Below are 17050 nucleotides of genomic sequence, written 5' to 3' on the forward strand. Positions count from 1 at the left end.
CTGCAGTAACAGCTGTTCATCTGGTGGGACCATTACCCTAACCCACCACTCTGAGAAGATAAGGCAAACTCAGTATGGAACCTTGCAAGTGAACTATTGATGTGGGCAGCTTGACTCAGGTGTACTTACCCCATGTAGCTTCCCCATACTTAAGTCAGCCTCACATGAAATCACTATATTGCACTGTAATCTGAAAGTTTTAATTTCTCCAGTTTTTGTTAGCTAAATGCTAAGCAAACTTAACACAGGCTTTTATTGAAAGCATATTGCATATGTTTATACACTTTGTAAATGATACAAATTTTAAAAAGACAGACTTTGCTCTCAGGCTTAAATATTAGAAGATGAAAAGGGGCCTACATGACTGCAACAACGGATAAAAACTGAGAAGTAGATTCAGCAAAGTCCACTGAAAAGCGTGGTGGGAGTTCAGACGCTGCTTCCATTTGTGAATCAGGGACGGCCCCATAAAGAGGTGACATCTGAAATGGCCTGAGATTCATCAATTTTTCAATATGTAGCGGTTGCTAGGATCTCATTTTAACCAGAGTTAAAATAATAGTTTTATAATCTCAGAACCAGGTTAGAAAGCAAAATTATCTTTAGCTCATACGAATAACTAATCGTTAAACACACAAATAACAAAACATAAACAACCAAAGTTGTACATGGAGAGCTGGACGAACATTATCGCCATGCTGCGTTTAAGTATGTCTGGAATCCCAGGGCTGCTGGATCTCATTCCAAAGGAAGTAGAATGGCAAGAGGTTCACAGTGTGACCTAATAAGAAGAGAGATGAAAGTTACTCTGCATGAGGTGGAGGTGAGTATTGAAGAGTAAAAGGAAACGGACTGATGAAAGGGCTAAGAGGAGAGAGAGAGACAAGAAAGCCGGCAAGACAAGTAGGGAGTAGATGAAAGAACAGGAAAGATGGGCACAAAAAACTCACCAGCGCTTCCTAAACCAAAATGCAAGAGCTGTCAGAAGCACCAGGGGCACCATCACTGCCAAGATGATCCAGCCCACGGAGCCTTGACGATGTTCTGTGGGTTTGGGTGCACACAAGGTGTCATTTCAAACCCACCCCCTGTTTATTGCATTTCCCTGGTCTTTTTTGAGGTTTGCCTCACTAATGTTTGTTCTTATTTCCTCTCTCCTCCCTCTTCAGAGTCGAATCTTTCATCTAACCCTCAACATCTTCCTACTTCTGCAGGTCTCTCATTTTCAACCCTTTTATTTATTGAACTAGAGGCCCAGTGCACAAAAATTTGTGCACTCGGAGGGAGGGGGGGTCCCTCAGCCTGGCCTGTGCCCTCTCTCAGTCTGGGACCCCTCGGGAGATAACGACCTGCTGGCTTAGGCCCGCTCCTGGGTGGCAGAGGGCAGGCCCAATCCCTAGGTGCAGCCCCTGGTCAGGCTCAGAGCAGGGCCGATTGGGGAGTTGGGGCACCGCCCCCTGCCATGCACAGAGCAGGGCGGATCGGGCGGTTGTGATGCCACCCCTAGTCACGCTCAAGTTAGGGTCGATTGGGGGGTTGGGGCACCGCCCCCTGTCACACTCAAGGCAGGGTCGATGGGGAGGTTGCGGCGCCACCCCCTGTCACTCACAGAGCAGGGCCCATCAGGGGGGTTGGGGCTCCGTACCCTGTCACGCACAGAGCAGGGTCGATCAGGGGTTTGGGGCACCACCCCCTATCACCCACAGAGCAGGGCCCATCAGGGGGTTGAGGAGCTCCCCCCTGTCACTCACAGAGTAGGGCCAATAAGGGAGTTGGGGCACCGCCCCCTGTCACACACAGAGCAGGGTGGATCAGGGGGTTGGGGTGCCGCCCTCTATCACCCACAGAGCAGGGCGGATCAGGGGGTTGGGGTGCCGCACCCTGTCACACTCAGCGCAGGGCCGATGGGGAGGTTATGGCTCTACCCCGTCACACACAGAGCAGGGCCCGTGGGGTGAGGGGGTTTGGGCGCCGCACTTTGTCACACACAGAGCCGCAGGGCCGATCAGGGGGTTGGGGAGCTCCCCCCTATCAGGCACAGAGCAGGGCTGATCAGGGGGTTGGGGCGCCTTCCCCTGTCACGAACAGAGCAGGGCGGATAGGGAGGTTGTGGCCCCGCCCCCTGTCACACACAGAGCCGCAGGGCGATCAAGGAGTTTGGGCGCTGCCCCCTGTCATGCTGATCCTGGTGCCAGGAGGCCTCGCTGTTCCGCTGATCCCGGTGCTGGGAGGCATATTACCCTTTTACTATATAGGATAGAGGCCTGGTGCACGGGTGGGGGCCGGCTGGTTTGCCCTGAAGGGTGTCCTGGATGAGGGTGGGGGTCCCCACTGGGATGCCTGGCCAGCCTGGGTGAGGGGATGATGGCTGTTTGCATCTGGTCACACCCCCTTCAGGGTGGGGGTCCCCACTGGGGTGCCTGGCCAGACTGGGTGAGGGGCTGAGGGCCGTTTTCAGGCTAGCGGGTGACTGAAGCTCCCAACCACTCCTTTTTTTCTTTTTTTAAAATTCTGGGCCACCTTTAGCTCTGAGGCTCGGCTCCAGCTATGAGGCCTCCGTTGCTGAAAGCAGGTTTCTGGCCTTTGTTTACCTTCTGTATTTGAAAAAATGTTGTGATCCTGCTGGCTGAAGCCTGGCTGACTAAAGCAGGTTTCTGGGGTTTTGTTTAGCTTCTATATTTGTAACAATGTTTCAAATTGCAAGCTCAGAGGCCGGCAGCAGCAGGCGGGGAACCTGGCTTCCTCCGTCACTGGAGCAAGCAAGCCTCCCTGTTTGCATCAGCTGCCTGGCTGCCGGCCGCCATCTTGGCTGGCAGTTAATTTGCATAAGGATATGCTGATTAGCCAATGGGAAGGGTAGCAGAGGTACGGCTAATTACCATGTTTCTCTTTTATTGATTGGATTATTTTCATTCTTTTGGGTTTGGAGGCCATCAGTTCCAAAGTTTTTCCTTGGCTCTCCTTCTCTGCTTGTGGACCATCTACTCCCATTCCCAGTGTGGGCCCCAGTCTTTCTTACCCAAGTAGAGGAGGATGTCCTGGCCTCCTAGGCTGCTATGTCTCACCCGGCAATATAGGCCAGATGTCTCAGTGGCTTCCACATCCAAGAAAACTTGAAGGTACCATGTCCCGTCAGCACTGGGCAAGATACCACTTTGTTGAGTGCCCAGTTGTACGTGTTCACCTCGCATCCACTTTACCCAAATTGGCTTTGGATGGAAGCCAGAGACATGGCAAACCAGCATCTGACGGTCAGGACCAGGATTAGAGCCAGTGGACAGCCAGGCCTCTGGTTTTACTGCAGAGAACAGGAGAGATACTCAGATAAGGACTCTAACACAGACTTGGAGGTTCATATCTTCACATCAGCTTAGAAGGACACATCTATCCCATGCTGGGAATTCATCACACATTATCCTTCTCCCTCTTGACCCCTTATTCTCAACTTAAAGGGAAGGTGGGAAGGTGTAATTTTAGAAAATTCTTGGATGAAGGATCTGGGACTGACCTTGTCTCTGGAGATCGGCCTTCCCTGCCTCAAGAATACTCGAGAGGAAACGTGGGCAGGTGTCACTGAGCATCCTCTGTACTATTCTGTTGGTGATGTGGAACTGATTGACTCGTCTACACACAAGCTGAGCTCTAATTTCATCCTGTACAGATGGCCACCATGAATTGTTCTGGAAGTGCATGAGCTCTGATCCTTGATAAGCAACTTGCAAGAAGACTACCTTGCCTTCCCCAGGGTGCAGCTCACAGCCTCCTGTTATCTGAATCTCAAAGGGATCTAGGGAAGAAGGGTTGTAAATTAGAGGAAGAGGGGGTAAAGATGAAAGTAGAGGAAGCAAAAAAAGTCAATAAAAGCAGTTTGGGGGATTTGAGGTAATGGAACAAATTTTGGTTTGATCAGAAGTTCAGAAAAAGTGTAATGGGTGGTAGTTGAAGGTAGAGGAAAAAAATGAATGACTTCTTTTTTTTTGGAAATAGAAGTGAGCAAGTTGAAAGAAGATGACATAAATGGTGAGAGCAAGAGAATAAGGAAGCACGTAGTATGAGTTGTGATTATAATAACCCAGGGTGAATGATGCAATAGGATACAATAAATGTACAGACAGAGAATGCTGAAGAGATTGAATGTGGGGAAAATTGGAATAAGGAACTCATTGAGACACACACCCCTCACCCAGCACATTGGGTCTCCCCATTTTGGGAATTGAACTTACAATTAAGCTGCCATTGACTGGCATGTCTATGAAGTTCGTGCGGCATTTCAAAGGAGAACAAACGGTGGAACTCTATCACATCATTTATCTCTTTCTTGCTTAAGTTGCCCTTGGACCAAGGACGCAGGAAAATAAGACTGCCAGAGTTGGTGTCCCAGCAATGAGTCTGCAAGTCACCCAACCAAGCAGAGTTCTGAATTTTCACCCAGGAATGATTGTAGAAGGATGAGCTGTAGATCACTTTGAAGATCTCCTCCTGGAAGGCTGTGGCAAAAGAACACAGAGAATGAGGAGAAGAAAAGGCATCGGGAAGGAGAGAGAATGAAGAAAGGTGCCAGGAAGGAAACACTCAGAATCTAGAGATAAGGGAAGCCATGGCTACCTCAGCAGATATTCAGCTGCCCAGGGCCCCAGGCTTTACAAACAACCTTCAGAAGGGCACAGGGTCCAAGTACGGGATACTGAGAACTACACTGACATTCTCCTCTCCAGGTATGTTCTGGGGACACCACACAACACAGAAACACACACACACACACACACACACACACACACACACACACACACACACATCCCTTTTGCACCCAACAGGGCAGTGGCCAGAGTTCTTACCATCTTCATTGTTACCACCTGTAAGGAGAACAACTAGCAATAGGATTTGCAGAAACAGCATTTCAGTTACAGATGTTATTTCTTTCTCAGGAAAGTTTGGCTTCTGTTTTAAATAAAACCACTCCACACTACCTCTATTCTGACTTCCTTCATCTAACAACAGACACACACAAAAACCAAACAAAAAAAAACACAGCAAATAAACCAAAACAGTGCTCCTTCCCTAAACTCTAGACACTGATTCAGCCTCTCATTTCCCCTCCACTTCTGACTCTCTTATCTGGCTTTCAGCATCTTCCTTGTTCAGCCTTCATTCTGTTCATCTTTCTCAAAATCAGCCTCTATGCAATAAGTGTTATGCGCCATTGAAAAGTCAGTTTATCTCTGGAGATATTTCCTTCTCATTCAGACAATGAAAGCATAAAACTAAATGGTTTTCCAATTCCTACCTAATGTTCTGTTGTCCCTGCTCTTTCCTGTCACTCTGTTCTTTTCTGGCCAAATTTAAATTTTCTTCAAATACTCTTCTTCTGTCTAAGCCCCACCCCATTGTATCATATCTCTGACATCTCATTGGCTGCTTTAATTGATTTTCAGGATCTCCTGATTGCCCTGTGTAACATTATAAACTGCTACTTCATTATCCTTAGGGAAGAACCAGTAGCCATCACAGAGACCACAGGAACCTGGAAAAATAAAGAAAAATCTGTTTGACCTGCATTGATATATACTCATTTACCCAAGAGTTACTCAGCACTTGCCTGGATACAAGCATCTTGCAACACTTGTGAGTATCTAGTGGTCTACAAGGCAATCACTTTATTCAAGGAGTTTTTATTCTACTTAAGAAGGAAGCACATAAACTAAGGACTATAAAACCTTGGTGTGCTGGGTTTCATTATAATGTATAGACTAGTCAAAAACAAGCCTCTTGAAACAAAGTCCCAATCCTTGACTGATGTTGCCCACGCAGAATCTTGGCTCCAGTGATTTGCTCAGGGTGTCAGGTCTGTATACCTCTGTGGTACTGGGTCCCCAACTCTAGCAGAATGCCTCCTGGCCAGGTGCTCAATGAATAAGTTTGAATGATTGAATAATTGGGTTCAGGCTTCCAATTATTTTTTTCATTAGACAGATTTTTAACATTATTGTTTAAGGCAGGGGTCCTCAAACTTTTTAAACAGGGGTCCAGTTCACTGTCCCTCAGACCGTTGGAGGGCCGGACTATAGTTTTAAAAAAAACTGAACAAATTCCTATGCACACTGCACATATCTTATTTTGAAGTAAAAAAGCAAAACGGGAACAAATACAATATTTGTATTTGCATGTGGCCCACGGGCCGTAGTTTGAGGACCCCTCGTTTAAGGTATCAGAAATCTCTGCTTGTATTTCTACTTGGTGAAATGAGAATTTTACAGTTTTATTTAGGATTAAAATATATGCTAATAAGCATGAAGTTTACATAGAGCTTTATGCTGTAAATCTATTAGGTATAATTTTTAAAAACAGTGATAATTTGTGGGAAATTAAATTAATAGAATATTCTGAAGTTCTTTATCCAAGATTTCCTTCTTACTGGCCCCGCTTGGATGGTCCAGCTTATTTTATCACACACTGGTCTTTGCTGGCCATGCTGACCCTGTTCTTTCATGCTTATCCTGTTTAAAAGGCTCTTAAAATGTTTTCCTTTGTAACTTATAGATAAATGTGCTCCGGCTGTTTTGTTATTTATTCGTATAAAGTAAACAAATTATCTAAGGCTAATTCTTAAAATATTTTGGAAAAATTTAAGATTATCTCAACGTAAAATTAAAAAGCCAAAAAGCGAGGCAATAAGGGTTTATTTGTATTGCAATTTGGGAAACACAGATTCAAGCAGAAATCACATAGGGTTCTGATTACAGGGTGAGAGGAAGGGAATTTTAGGAGAAAAGAATGGGATAATTGAATGAATACAAAAAAAAGATTTCTATTGGTGCTAACAAGCTGATAAGATAAATTACTCTATGGCTATTGTAGGGGTTCAGAACACGTCTCCCGAGATTCTGCCACTGTAGCATTTGTATTATTTTGGGCCTTAGCATTGGAATTATGTTGAGCCAAAGACAATGAAGACCCTGCAGGCATATAGGAAACTTTTACTTCTCCCTTAAAGAATTTAAATTAGGGGACATGCCCATAATAAGCTTTCAGCAGAAGTATTTTTAAACTAAAATGTTTAAAATGTTTAATCTTCATGGCAGGGCAAACTACTAGTTGCTGAACATCTCTTATTATCAAATTTGAAGCCCCAAGCTTTCCTACCTCATCTTTACCTCAGAATTGCCTCTCATACCTCAATTTAAAAAGTGTCATGTGGTAAATCTGACAAGTTCAGTGACAGAAAGTAGCCTCACAGGGTGACCTGTCATAACTTGCTAACTAGGCAGGTCACAATGGGTAGTCATGCTCCAGGTCTATAAAAGGTGTATCTTTGCCTTAAGCAAGCTCTGTCCATTGTTCTTGTGCATCTAGGTCAGTGGTTCTCAATCTTCCTAATGCCAGGGCCCTTTAATACAGTTCCTCATGTTGTGACCCCCAAGCATAAAATTATTTTCGTTGCTACTTCATAACTGTAATTTTGCTACTGTCATGAATCATAATGTAAATATCTTATATGCAGGATGTATTTTCATTGTTACAAATTGAACATAATTAAAGCATAGTGATTAATCACAAAAACAATATGTAATTATATATGTGTTTTCGGATGGTCTTAGGCGACTCCTGTGAAAGGGTCGTTCGACTCCAAAGGGGTCGCGACCCACAGGTTGAGAACCACAGATCTAGGTTAAAACACCTTTGAAATGTCGAAAGCAATCTTGTCCAGACCCCTCTCAGATGTAACCACCTCAAGGGAGCACATACTCTTGTTAACTGTCCTGCCCCCCTTTTGGTGCCCGGGACTAACCTCCATGAACTGAGCCACACTGGCCAGGAGAGGACACCCCTGTTTTCCCCTGTGTCTTCAGACCTCCCTGGAAATCCCTCCTCTTGGTCCATTGGTGCTTAGGCTACAAGCATGCTCATGTTCTAACAGCTGTTACATGGTGCTCCTCAAACACCATCAGAGCTCTGGAATTTCTCTGTCCTCTGAAGCTCTCCTCAGAACCTAGATGGGAGCTCCCCTCCCACAGTGTCACACACTCATCTGAATTCCCCCGCCCCAGCAGCAGTAACCTCAACTTCCCTGCTAGAGAAACCCACTGCCTCTTACACTCATGTGCCTTTTACTGAGCTTCTTCTTTTCCCTCCCACTTGGCTTCAAGCTTCTCTATCCTCTTTCTGGCTTCCAGCCTCTATGTGTATCTGATGAGAGTGCTTCTTGCACTAACAGGATCTTAGGACGGAGAGTCAAGATAAATTCCTGGATGAGACACCTGCTGGATGCAGTGAATTGGAAAAAACACATCAGTGTTCTGGCCTCTGTATTTTATCTGTAGAATAACTGGGTTGAAAGAAGTAAATGTTTTCTGTCTTGTCACCTTTCCCTCTAGCATTCTGTGTGTCTTCCTGGGCTCCCTTTTCTCCCCATCCATGTGTTCTTCCTTCCCATTTTGTTTTTCCCTCATTTTTTAAACTTTACTTTTCAATTAGTTTATGTTAAATATTATTTAGTACTAGTTTTAGGTGTATAACATAGTGGTAAGATAGTTATATCCTTATAAGGCAGTGGTTCTCAACCTTGGCTGCACATTAGAATCACCTGGGAATCTTTTTAAAATCCTGATTTTTGGGCCTCATCCTCCAGAAATTCTGTTTCTTTGTTATGGAGAGGGGCCACAACATTAGTAACAAAGAAACAGAATTTCCATAGGATGAGGCCCAGAATTAGGATTTTATTTTATTTTTAAAAATATATTTTATTGATTTTTTTACAGAGAGGAAGCGAGAGGGATAGAGAGTTAGAAACATCAATTAGAGAGAAGCATTGATCAGCTGCCTCCTGCACACCCCCCACTGGTGATGTGCCTGCAACCAAGGTACATGCCCTTGACCGGAATCGAACTTGGGACCTGTAAGTCTCCCGGCCCATGCTCTATCCAGTGAGCCAAACCAGCTAGGGCGAAATCAGGATTTTAAAAAGCTTGCCAGGTGATTCTAATGTGCAGCCAAGGTTGGGAACCACTGGTCTAGACCCACCCATGCTTTCACAAATTATAAGATTTCGTTCTTTTTTATGGCTGTGTAATATTCCATTGTATATCTGTGCTACCACTTTCTTACCCATCCTCTATCGATGGCCACTTGACTTGTTTCCATATCTTGGTCCTTCCTTGCTTCTCCTTCTACATGTCTTAGCAGCCATTCTCCATTTAGCCTCCAACACAGCTCCCAGCCTCATCTCCATTTATCATAGTCCCTGTCCATTCACTATCATCTCAGTCTTTCCTTATTGACTCACTTTCAATGCTAAAGCATTGTTTCATTGCGTGAACTTTAATTCCTGTGTATAATATGTAGATCACAGTTATGGAATTCATTTCTGGAATGATGGCACAAAACATAACTTGAGAAGACTGTGATAATTCTCATGTGAGGGAAAGTACAGGGATGGAATGAGTCTCAAATGTTTTATCTTTCCAGCCAGTGTGGCTCATTGGTTGAGCACTGAGCCATGAACCAAGAGGTACCAGGTTCAATTCCTAGTCGGGGCACATACCCAGGTTGCCACCTCAGTCCCCATTAGGAAGACGTGCAGGAGGCAGTTGACAGATATCTCTCTCATTGATGTTTCTCTCTCACTCTCCCTCTCCCTACATGCACAAAAATGTTCATTGATCCACACTCCACAAAGTCGAGGACTGTCCTTGAGGTGTTAATACCCCCACATCTGCAGCTTTGAGCACCCACACCTGAAAATCCCTTCTCACAGGTTCCCGACCACGTCATGTAAAAGACTTAGGACACAATGGGAAAGACTTGCAGTGCAGCTAAAGTTCAGGGCTGTTGCCTTGCAGTCGCTGAGGCGGGAAATGGACTGAGAAAATGTGAGACAGGACAGAAGAGGTGACTGATACAAGCAGCTTTTAAAAAATTTATCTTTATTACTAGCAGGTCTTTATGAATAAACATATAAAATATAATATATACACAAAATCAATTATTTTTTATAGGAAATCTTCCATAGGCCAGTTTGTTCAGTAACTGTTTAACTCCCAGTTATTCAATTACAGCTGCCTATTTAAATACAGACATTCACAAGCATCAAGTTACAGCTCTTTAACGCTGTCTAAGGAGAAATTCCTGTGAAACTCTATGTTGCTCACCTTCACTCTATTCAATTGCAGTCAGGGCACATGCCCAGGTTGCAGGCTGGATCCCCAGTGTCAGCCAATCAATGCTTCTCTCTCATCAGTGTTTCTATCTCTTTCTCCCTCTCCTTTCCTCTCTGAAATCAATAAAAATATATTTTAAAAAATAAGGCCAGTGAGTTAAAAAACAACAAAACACCCTTTGCCTGATGTGCAGCTGTTCACCTGCAGTAACAGCTGTTCATCTGTTGGGACCGTTACCCTAACCCACCACTCTGAGAAGATAAGGCAAACTCAGTATGGAACCTTGCAAGTGAACTATATTGATATGGGCAGCTTGACTCTGGTGTACTTACCCCATGTAGCTTCCCCATACTTACAGGCAGCCTCACATGAAATCTCTATATTGCACTGTAATCTGAAAGTCTTAATTTCTCCAGTTTTTGTTAGTTCCTTTCCTTTAATCTCCAAATTAAGTATGGATAAGAAATTATACCAAGTAAATTCCTGTAAACCAATTTAATTTCATTATTCTAAAACTACAGTTACATAATTTCTACTTATCCAACTTGCATTATATTTTATTAAAAGTATCGTCAGACAGATCATTTCATATTCATATAAAAATTATACAAGGTAAAAACTAATTGATAAATCAAATCTTGAATTTTACCTGTAAAAGGTTGCTTTTGTCAGTAGCCATTATTTTTGTAGCCATTATTTTTGTAGCCATTATTTCTACAAAAATTCAGTATCCCCTGATTGACTTGTATAGATCTAAAAAGTACCATATGCAGTTGTATCCACTAAGTATTTCACTTTGTTTGGTTTTGCTGCTATCTATATTTATTTTAAGATGTAGATAAAGCAAAAGTAGTTTTCTGTTTTGGATTAGTTTATTACATTTCTAAGTAGGTTCTCCAACAAACTTTGCAAACTGTGTACTAACTATGCAGACTCTGAACTGATAAAAGAGCATATAGAACAGGAGTAAATGTTCTTTGTTATATAGACTATCATGTCCCCTACAAATAAAGATGGTTAAGCTTCTTGGTTTATAATCTTATGGCTTTAATTTCTTATTTTGTCATATTAATTCTTAATTAATAAGGTTGGGACATTCACTACAATGATGAATACAAAAGGCCTTAGGAGAGAAGCCAAAAGTGTCACCATTTAGTGGGATGTTAGCTGTTTTGGTTTTTTTCCCTCTTCATGAAATTGAGAAGGTGCCCTTTCATTCCTAGTTTACTGGACGTTTTTGTCACCAGAAGGTGCTCAATGTGTCAAATGTTTTACCTATTCAGGTAAAATATGATTATTCCCCTCTATTCTGTCACCATGGTGAATTATAATGATTGATTTTTAAATTTAAAAAAATCTTCCTCATTTGGGATAAACCCAAATAGTCATCATAAAATAACCTTTTTGTACAGTGCTAGATTCTATTACATTTTGTTAGGAATTTTGTATCTATGTTTATAAGAAATGTTGCTGTATAGTTTGATTTTCTTGTAATTATCTTGTAAGTTTTTAATGGTAGCAATATGCTGACCTCATATAGTAAATTAGGAATGCCATCTTTGTTTTCTAAAAGGTTTTAATATAGGGCTGGTGTTTATTCATCTTTAAATGTTTGGATTCAACAATCTTTCTGAGCCACAGTTTTCATTGTGGGAGAGTTTTAATAACAAATTATTTTAATATTTATTATTATTTATGTTTGTCCACCATATTTGATATACGATATTTAACCATTATATTACACTAGAGGCCCGGTGCATGAAGTTCATGCACAGAGGGGGAGGAGGGGGTGGAGAGGGGGGAGGTCCCTCAGTCCAACCTACACCCTCTCCAATTCGGGAGCCCTCAGGTGATGTGCTACTGACAGTTTGGGCCCACTCCCTGTGGTTCTCTGCTAGCTGTGGGGCCTCCCTGCTCCACACCACCAGGATTGGCAAGCAGGCCCTGCTGGGTGCTGACTGTAGGTCCACTTGCCTGCACGCCGATCACTGCCACCGCCCAGCAGGCCCTTCTGGTGCTGCCTGCAGGCCCAATTGCCTGCTGGGCTCATGTTGCCTGCCCAGCCTCTATGGGCGCCACCATCTTTGTCATGGAGTGATGGTTAATTTGCATATTATGCTTTTATTAGATAGGATATCTTATAAATACCAGCCTAATCAGAGGTTACCTTCTTACCTCAGTTAAAACTGTGTTTTAAGGAACTATTTAAAAACAATAAATCTTTATTATTGAAAGTATTACATATATCACACATTTTCCCCCAGTGACCCCTTCTAGACCGCCCCCCTGCCCCCCTGCCCGCCTCGCCCCCCTCCCCAGCCCCCAGGCCTTCATCACCCTATTGTCTGTTTCCACAGGTTATGCATATATGCATACAAGGTCTTTGGTTGATCTCTTCCTACCCACCTACCCCCCTCGCCCCCCTTCCCTCTGAGGTTTTGCAGTGCTCTATGATTCTATATCTCTGGATCTATTTTGTTCATCAATTTATTTTGTTCATTAGATTACACACATGAACGAGATAATGTGATACCTGTCTTTCTCTGACTGGCTTATTTTGCTTAGCATAATACTCTTCAGGTCCCTCCATAATGTCTGAAAGGGTAAGAGACAGTATGGAGGGACCTGCTGCATAGTATTCCATGGTATAAATGTACCCCAGCTTTTTTATCCACTCATCTACTGATGGCACTTGGGATGTTTCCAGATCTTAGCTATTGTAAATTGCCCTCCTGTGAACATAGGGGTGCATATATCCTTTCTGATTGGTGTTTCTGGTTTCTTAGGATACATTCCTAGAAGTGGAATCACTGGGTCAAATGGCAGTTCCATATTTAATTTTTTGAGGACATTCCATATTGTTTTCTGTAGTGGCTGCACCAGTCTGCATTCCCAGCAGCAGTGCACAGGGTTCCCTTTTCCCCACATCCTCGCCAGCACTTGTCATACTTTTTATCATATCAATCCAGATAAATAATTTTATATGAATGTATTTTTGCAGTTCCTTTTTTAAAATCCTCATCTTAGGATATATTTTTATTGAGTTTAGAGAGAGAGAAACATTGATAGCTGCCTCCTGCATTGGCCCCAACTGGGTATGAACCCACAACCTCAGTATGTACCTGACCATGATCGAACCCACAATCTTTCAGTGTATGGGACAATGCTCAAAGCAGCTGAGCCCTCCGGCCAGGGCCTTTGTAATTCTTGTCTCATATTTTATTTGGAGTATTTTGTCAAGAAACCAAGTACTATCCATAATTATATCATCAATTCTTATTTTCAAAACTAATAACTGTCGCCCTGGCCAGTTTGTATAGTAGTTGGAGCATCATCCCATACACCAAAAAAGTGGCTGTTCGGTTCTGGTCAGGACACATGCAGGTTACAGGTTCAATCCCTGATCAAGGTGCAAGGCAACTAATCAGTGTTTATTCCTCACATCGATGTTTCTCTCTCTCTCCTTCCTTCTCTCTCTCTCTCTCTCCTCCCCAATCCCTAAAATCAATTTTTAAAAATAAAATTTAAAGTTTAAAAGAAGATAGCTTCAAACAAATTAACTAATTAAAAACCTAGGACTTGCCCAGCTGGTGTGGCCCTGTGGTTGAATATCGACTAATAATCCCTGTCAGAGCACATGCCCGGCTTGCATACTTAATCCCTAGTAAAGGGCATGTAGGGGGCAGCTGTTCAGTGATTCCAATCATTGATGTTTCTGTCTCTCCCTCTTCCTTCCTCTCTAAAGTAAAAGAAATATATATTTAATAAAAAAAACTAGCCCTACCCAATTTGGTTCAGTAGATAGAGTGTTGGCCTGTGGACTAAAGGGTCCCGGGTTTGATTCCAGTTAAGGGCACGTACCTTGGTTGCAGGCTCCGCCCCTACCCTGGTCTTGGTTAGGGCTCATGCATGCAGGAGGCAGCCAGTCAATGTGTTTTTCTCATATTGATGTTCCTCCCTGTCTTTCCCTCTCTCTTCCACTCTGTCTCTAAAAATCAATGGAAAAATATCCTCAAATGAGGATTAAAAAGAAAAGATAAAGAAAACCATACTCTCAGATAGTAAAAATAGAGGAGTGTGTCCTCTTAACAGCAGCATATCCAAATACATTTGTGGGCCTAAAAGTACTCAATGAGTTAAGTTCCTGTTTTATTCAAGAAACAACATAAATGATGTAATTTTTAAATGTAATAATATGTTTCATGTAACCCAATGTACCAGACACATGTCATTAGAACATGTAGTCAATGTAACACATTATTCATGAGGTATTTTGCATTCATTTTACGTATCAGGTTGCCAGAATCTGCTGTATATTTCACTCGGATGACACATCTCAATTCTGACTGGCCACATTTCCAGTGTTCAGTAGCCACATGGGGTCCATGACTTTTCTGGTGGACAGAGCAGATCTAGACCCTTCCAGGCGAGGCATGGGCTAGTATCTCCATAGATCCCACACAGAGAGAGGGCCTTGCCATCTATTGAACACTTACTGTGTGCCAGGCACTGGGATTTATCTCATTAAGTCCCAAGGACAATGCTGGGAGTTAGGGGGTGTCCAACCCATCTCATAGCTGAGACAACTGAGGCTCAGAGGGCTGAAGACACACAGTGGTGGAACCAAGGTCTGCTGCCCCAGGCCTCTGCTGCCAGAGCCCTCAGGGGGAGGCTGAGGCCAGGAGAGGACCAGCGAGGTGGCAGCTGGAGCTGGGCCTGTCTTCATGAGCCCACTCCCTCATGTAATGTCTTTATTCGTAAATTATTACATTTGTCAAGCTGTTCACGGGTAGTAGTCACTGTTCATCGATAAAATCTGCCACCCAAAGCATTGCTACTTGACACTCCTTTCTTTTTGCACTCACTCCCGAGGCCTGTTTCTTCATTCTTTACCACCCAGCTCAGGTGTGACTTCCTTTGGAAGGCTGCTTCTCCCCAAACTCTCCCTCCTCCTTTGTGCACTGGTTGTCACTCCCTGTGCTCCTTGTAAGCCTTTTACAAGTCGTTTTATCACATCTCTCAGCCCCTCTTGCAGGAGCTCTTTACCTGTTTTGTGCTATGGACCCTTTTGGCAGCCTGGGAAAGCTATGGTGCACCGGGCTCACCAGGGAACTGACAGCAGCAAGGTGAATGGGGTCCTCCCAGCGTTCTGAAATACAGATTTTGAATCATGTGTCTAATCCTGCTTTGGTCCATAACATTTGAAACTTTTGACGTACGTTGAATTTTGTATTCCTTGTATGTGTCTGTTCTCTGCTTTTAAAAAATAATAGTAAAGGAATGTATTTCCACTGATCTGTGACTTAAATGCATTAGGTTGTCTGTTCCATATCTAGGCCAAAACAACTTCACGAAATCCCAGCCTTTTACTGTCCTTACAAAAACAAGGTGAATTTCATTCCTAAAAGCGGCTCTGCTTTCTGCCTCGTCAGCATCCTCAAGCCACTCCTTCCCATGCCAGATCTGACCCTCAAGGGCTCTGGCCACAGCCTGACGGTCACATGATCTGCCTTAACCACAGGTATCATCCTACCTTTGATCATCACTGTATCATAGTCCCAGAGATCCTAAATGACAGTGCTTGGATTTCCCCCTTTGTTTTTATGATGTTGTTGTCTTGTGGACTCGGTCCGGGGTAGTTTGCCAGGAGTGTAATCCATTGAATAGCCATTCATAATCACAGAATCTTGCGACTGACATTTTCTTTATGTAGTTGGCACTGAGATGTTACCTACATGTTTTGCTAGTTGTCCATGCAACATTCCACACAGTTGGGAGTATAGGCAAAGGAGGGTTTGGGGGCATAAGCAACAGGAGCCTTTGAAAATCCATCCTTTTTGGATTTAGGCTCATCCTAATATAGTTACTGCCAGTGTCCTGTGTCAGCAGTATTTCATGTCTGGGAATGTGGTAGTAAAATTAAGGAGCAGCTCTTTTAAAGGTGAGTTCCAGCAAACTGTGTTGGTAACAAGCATCCTTCTGAGGTCTAAATAAACTACCTTATGATGCAAAGACTTAATGTTCTTATACATATTAAAGGGAGAAAAAATTTAAATACTTGTAAAGGTATACAGTTTAGAGGGTTACTATATCAGTTTATCCAGACATATCCCATCAAGGAAAACCTAGTGGTAGCAATACATCTTCTGAAAGGACTTCTTATACTCATGCAACTTTAAAATATCAACTTTAAAATATCTAATGAAAAGCATGCCCTGTTAAAGTTAAAATGGAGAGGTATTTAGGGAAGTTAGATAAATTCAAACATAAGTCTGTCAGGTTAGTTGGTGAGTCCATTGAATTTTGGTACCTTTTTTGTTCGAAACTAATTTATCTGTAATTAGTACATGTGGCTTCTAATTCAGTAACAGCCCAGTTATTCGGGATCTAAATGTTCTATTTGGTTTACTGAGAACTTTGATTCTTTGCCTTTGACTTGACCATTTGATCACAGAGAACTGCTCTGTCACAAGTACAGGAAAGGTAAAACTTAAAGTCAGGTGAGTTAGTGTAAAAGGCAGGAACAGGAACTTAAAGACAAGGTTAAAAAACACACATGCCTGTGTTTGGATGACTTGCGTTCTGTTAAATCCGTGTTCTTTTCTTTGCCTCACACTTAACTTTCTTGTGTCTCCATCCCTACAAGTTACAAGGGTATTTTACAGCTAGAATGCCACTTGGTAAAGTTTTCCCTTTAACTCTGTTGTGCATGTTGGTCTATTTCACATTTTTCTGTAGAGTTTCATATATCCTTACTCTAAAGTAATTTAAAATAGGGATGGGGATAACTTTATTATTTACATAGTCTTTCAAATGGAACTTTAATGTCTGGTTGTAAGGAGAATGTGAATTTGTAGGTAAATGAATTGTATGGCAGCCAAGCATATCCCGTGGAT

At 42.9% G+C, this 17050-nt stretch overlaps 2 protein-coding genes across 3 annotated transcripts in view; one reads left to right on the forward strand and one right to left on the reverse strand.

The window, feature by feature from the left end:
• The window catches only part of FAM117B (family with sequence similarity 117 member B), a 298958-nt gene that overhangs the window by 176562 nt on the left and 105346 nt on the right, over positions 1-17050 (forward strand). The window lies entirely within an intron of this gene.
• On the reverse strand, positions 331-4896 carry LOC139015409 (T-cell surface glycoprotein CD1a-like). The gene is made up of 6 exons (XM_070423231.1): positions 4836-4896; positions 4224-4487; positions 3509-3787; positions 3020-3298; positions 951-1044; positions 331-364 (listed from the first exon to the last, which is right to left on the reverse strand). The coding sequence occupies exons 1-6, from the start codon at positions 4894-4896 to the stop codon at positions 331-333; spliced, it is 1011 nt and encodes a 336-aa protein (XP_070279332.1).

This window comes from Myotis yumanensis, unplaced genomic scaffold (genome assembly GCF_028538775.1).
Source record: "Myotis yumanensis isolate MYYU_CA2020_CCGP unplaced genomic scaffold, mMyoYum1.0.hap1 SCAF_8, whole genome shotgun sequence".
Classification (NCBI taxonomy): Eukaryota; Metazoa; Chordata; class Mammalia; order Chiroptera; family Vespertilionidae; genus Myotis; species Myotis yumanensis.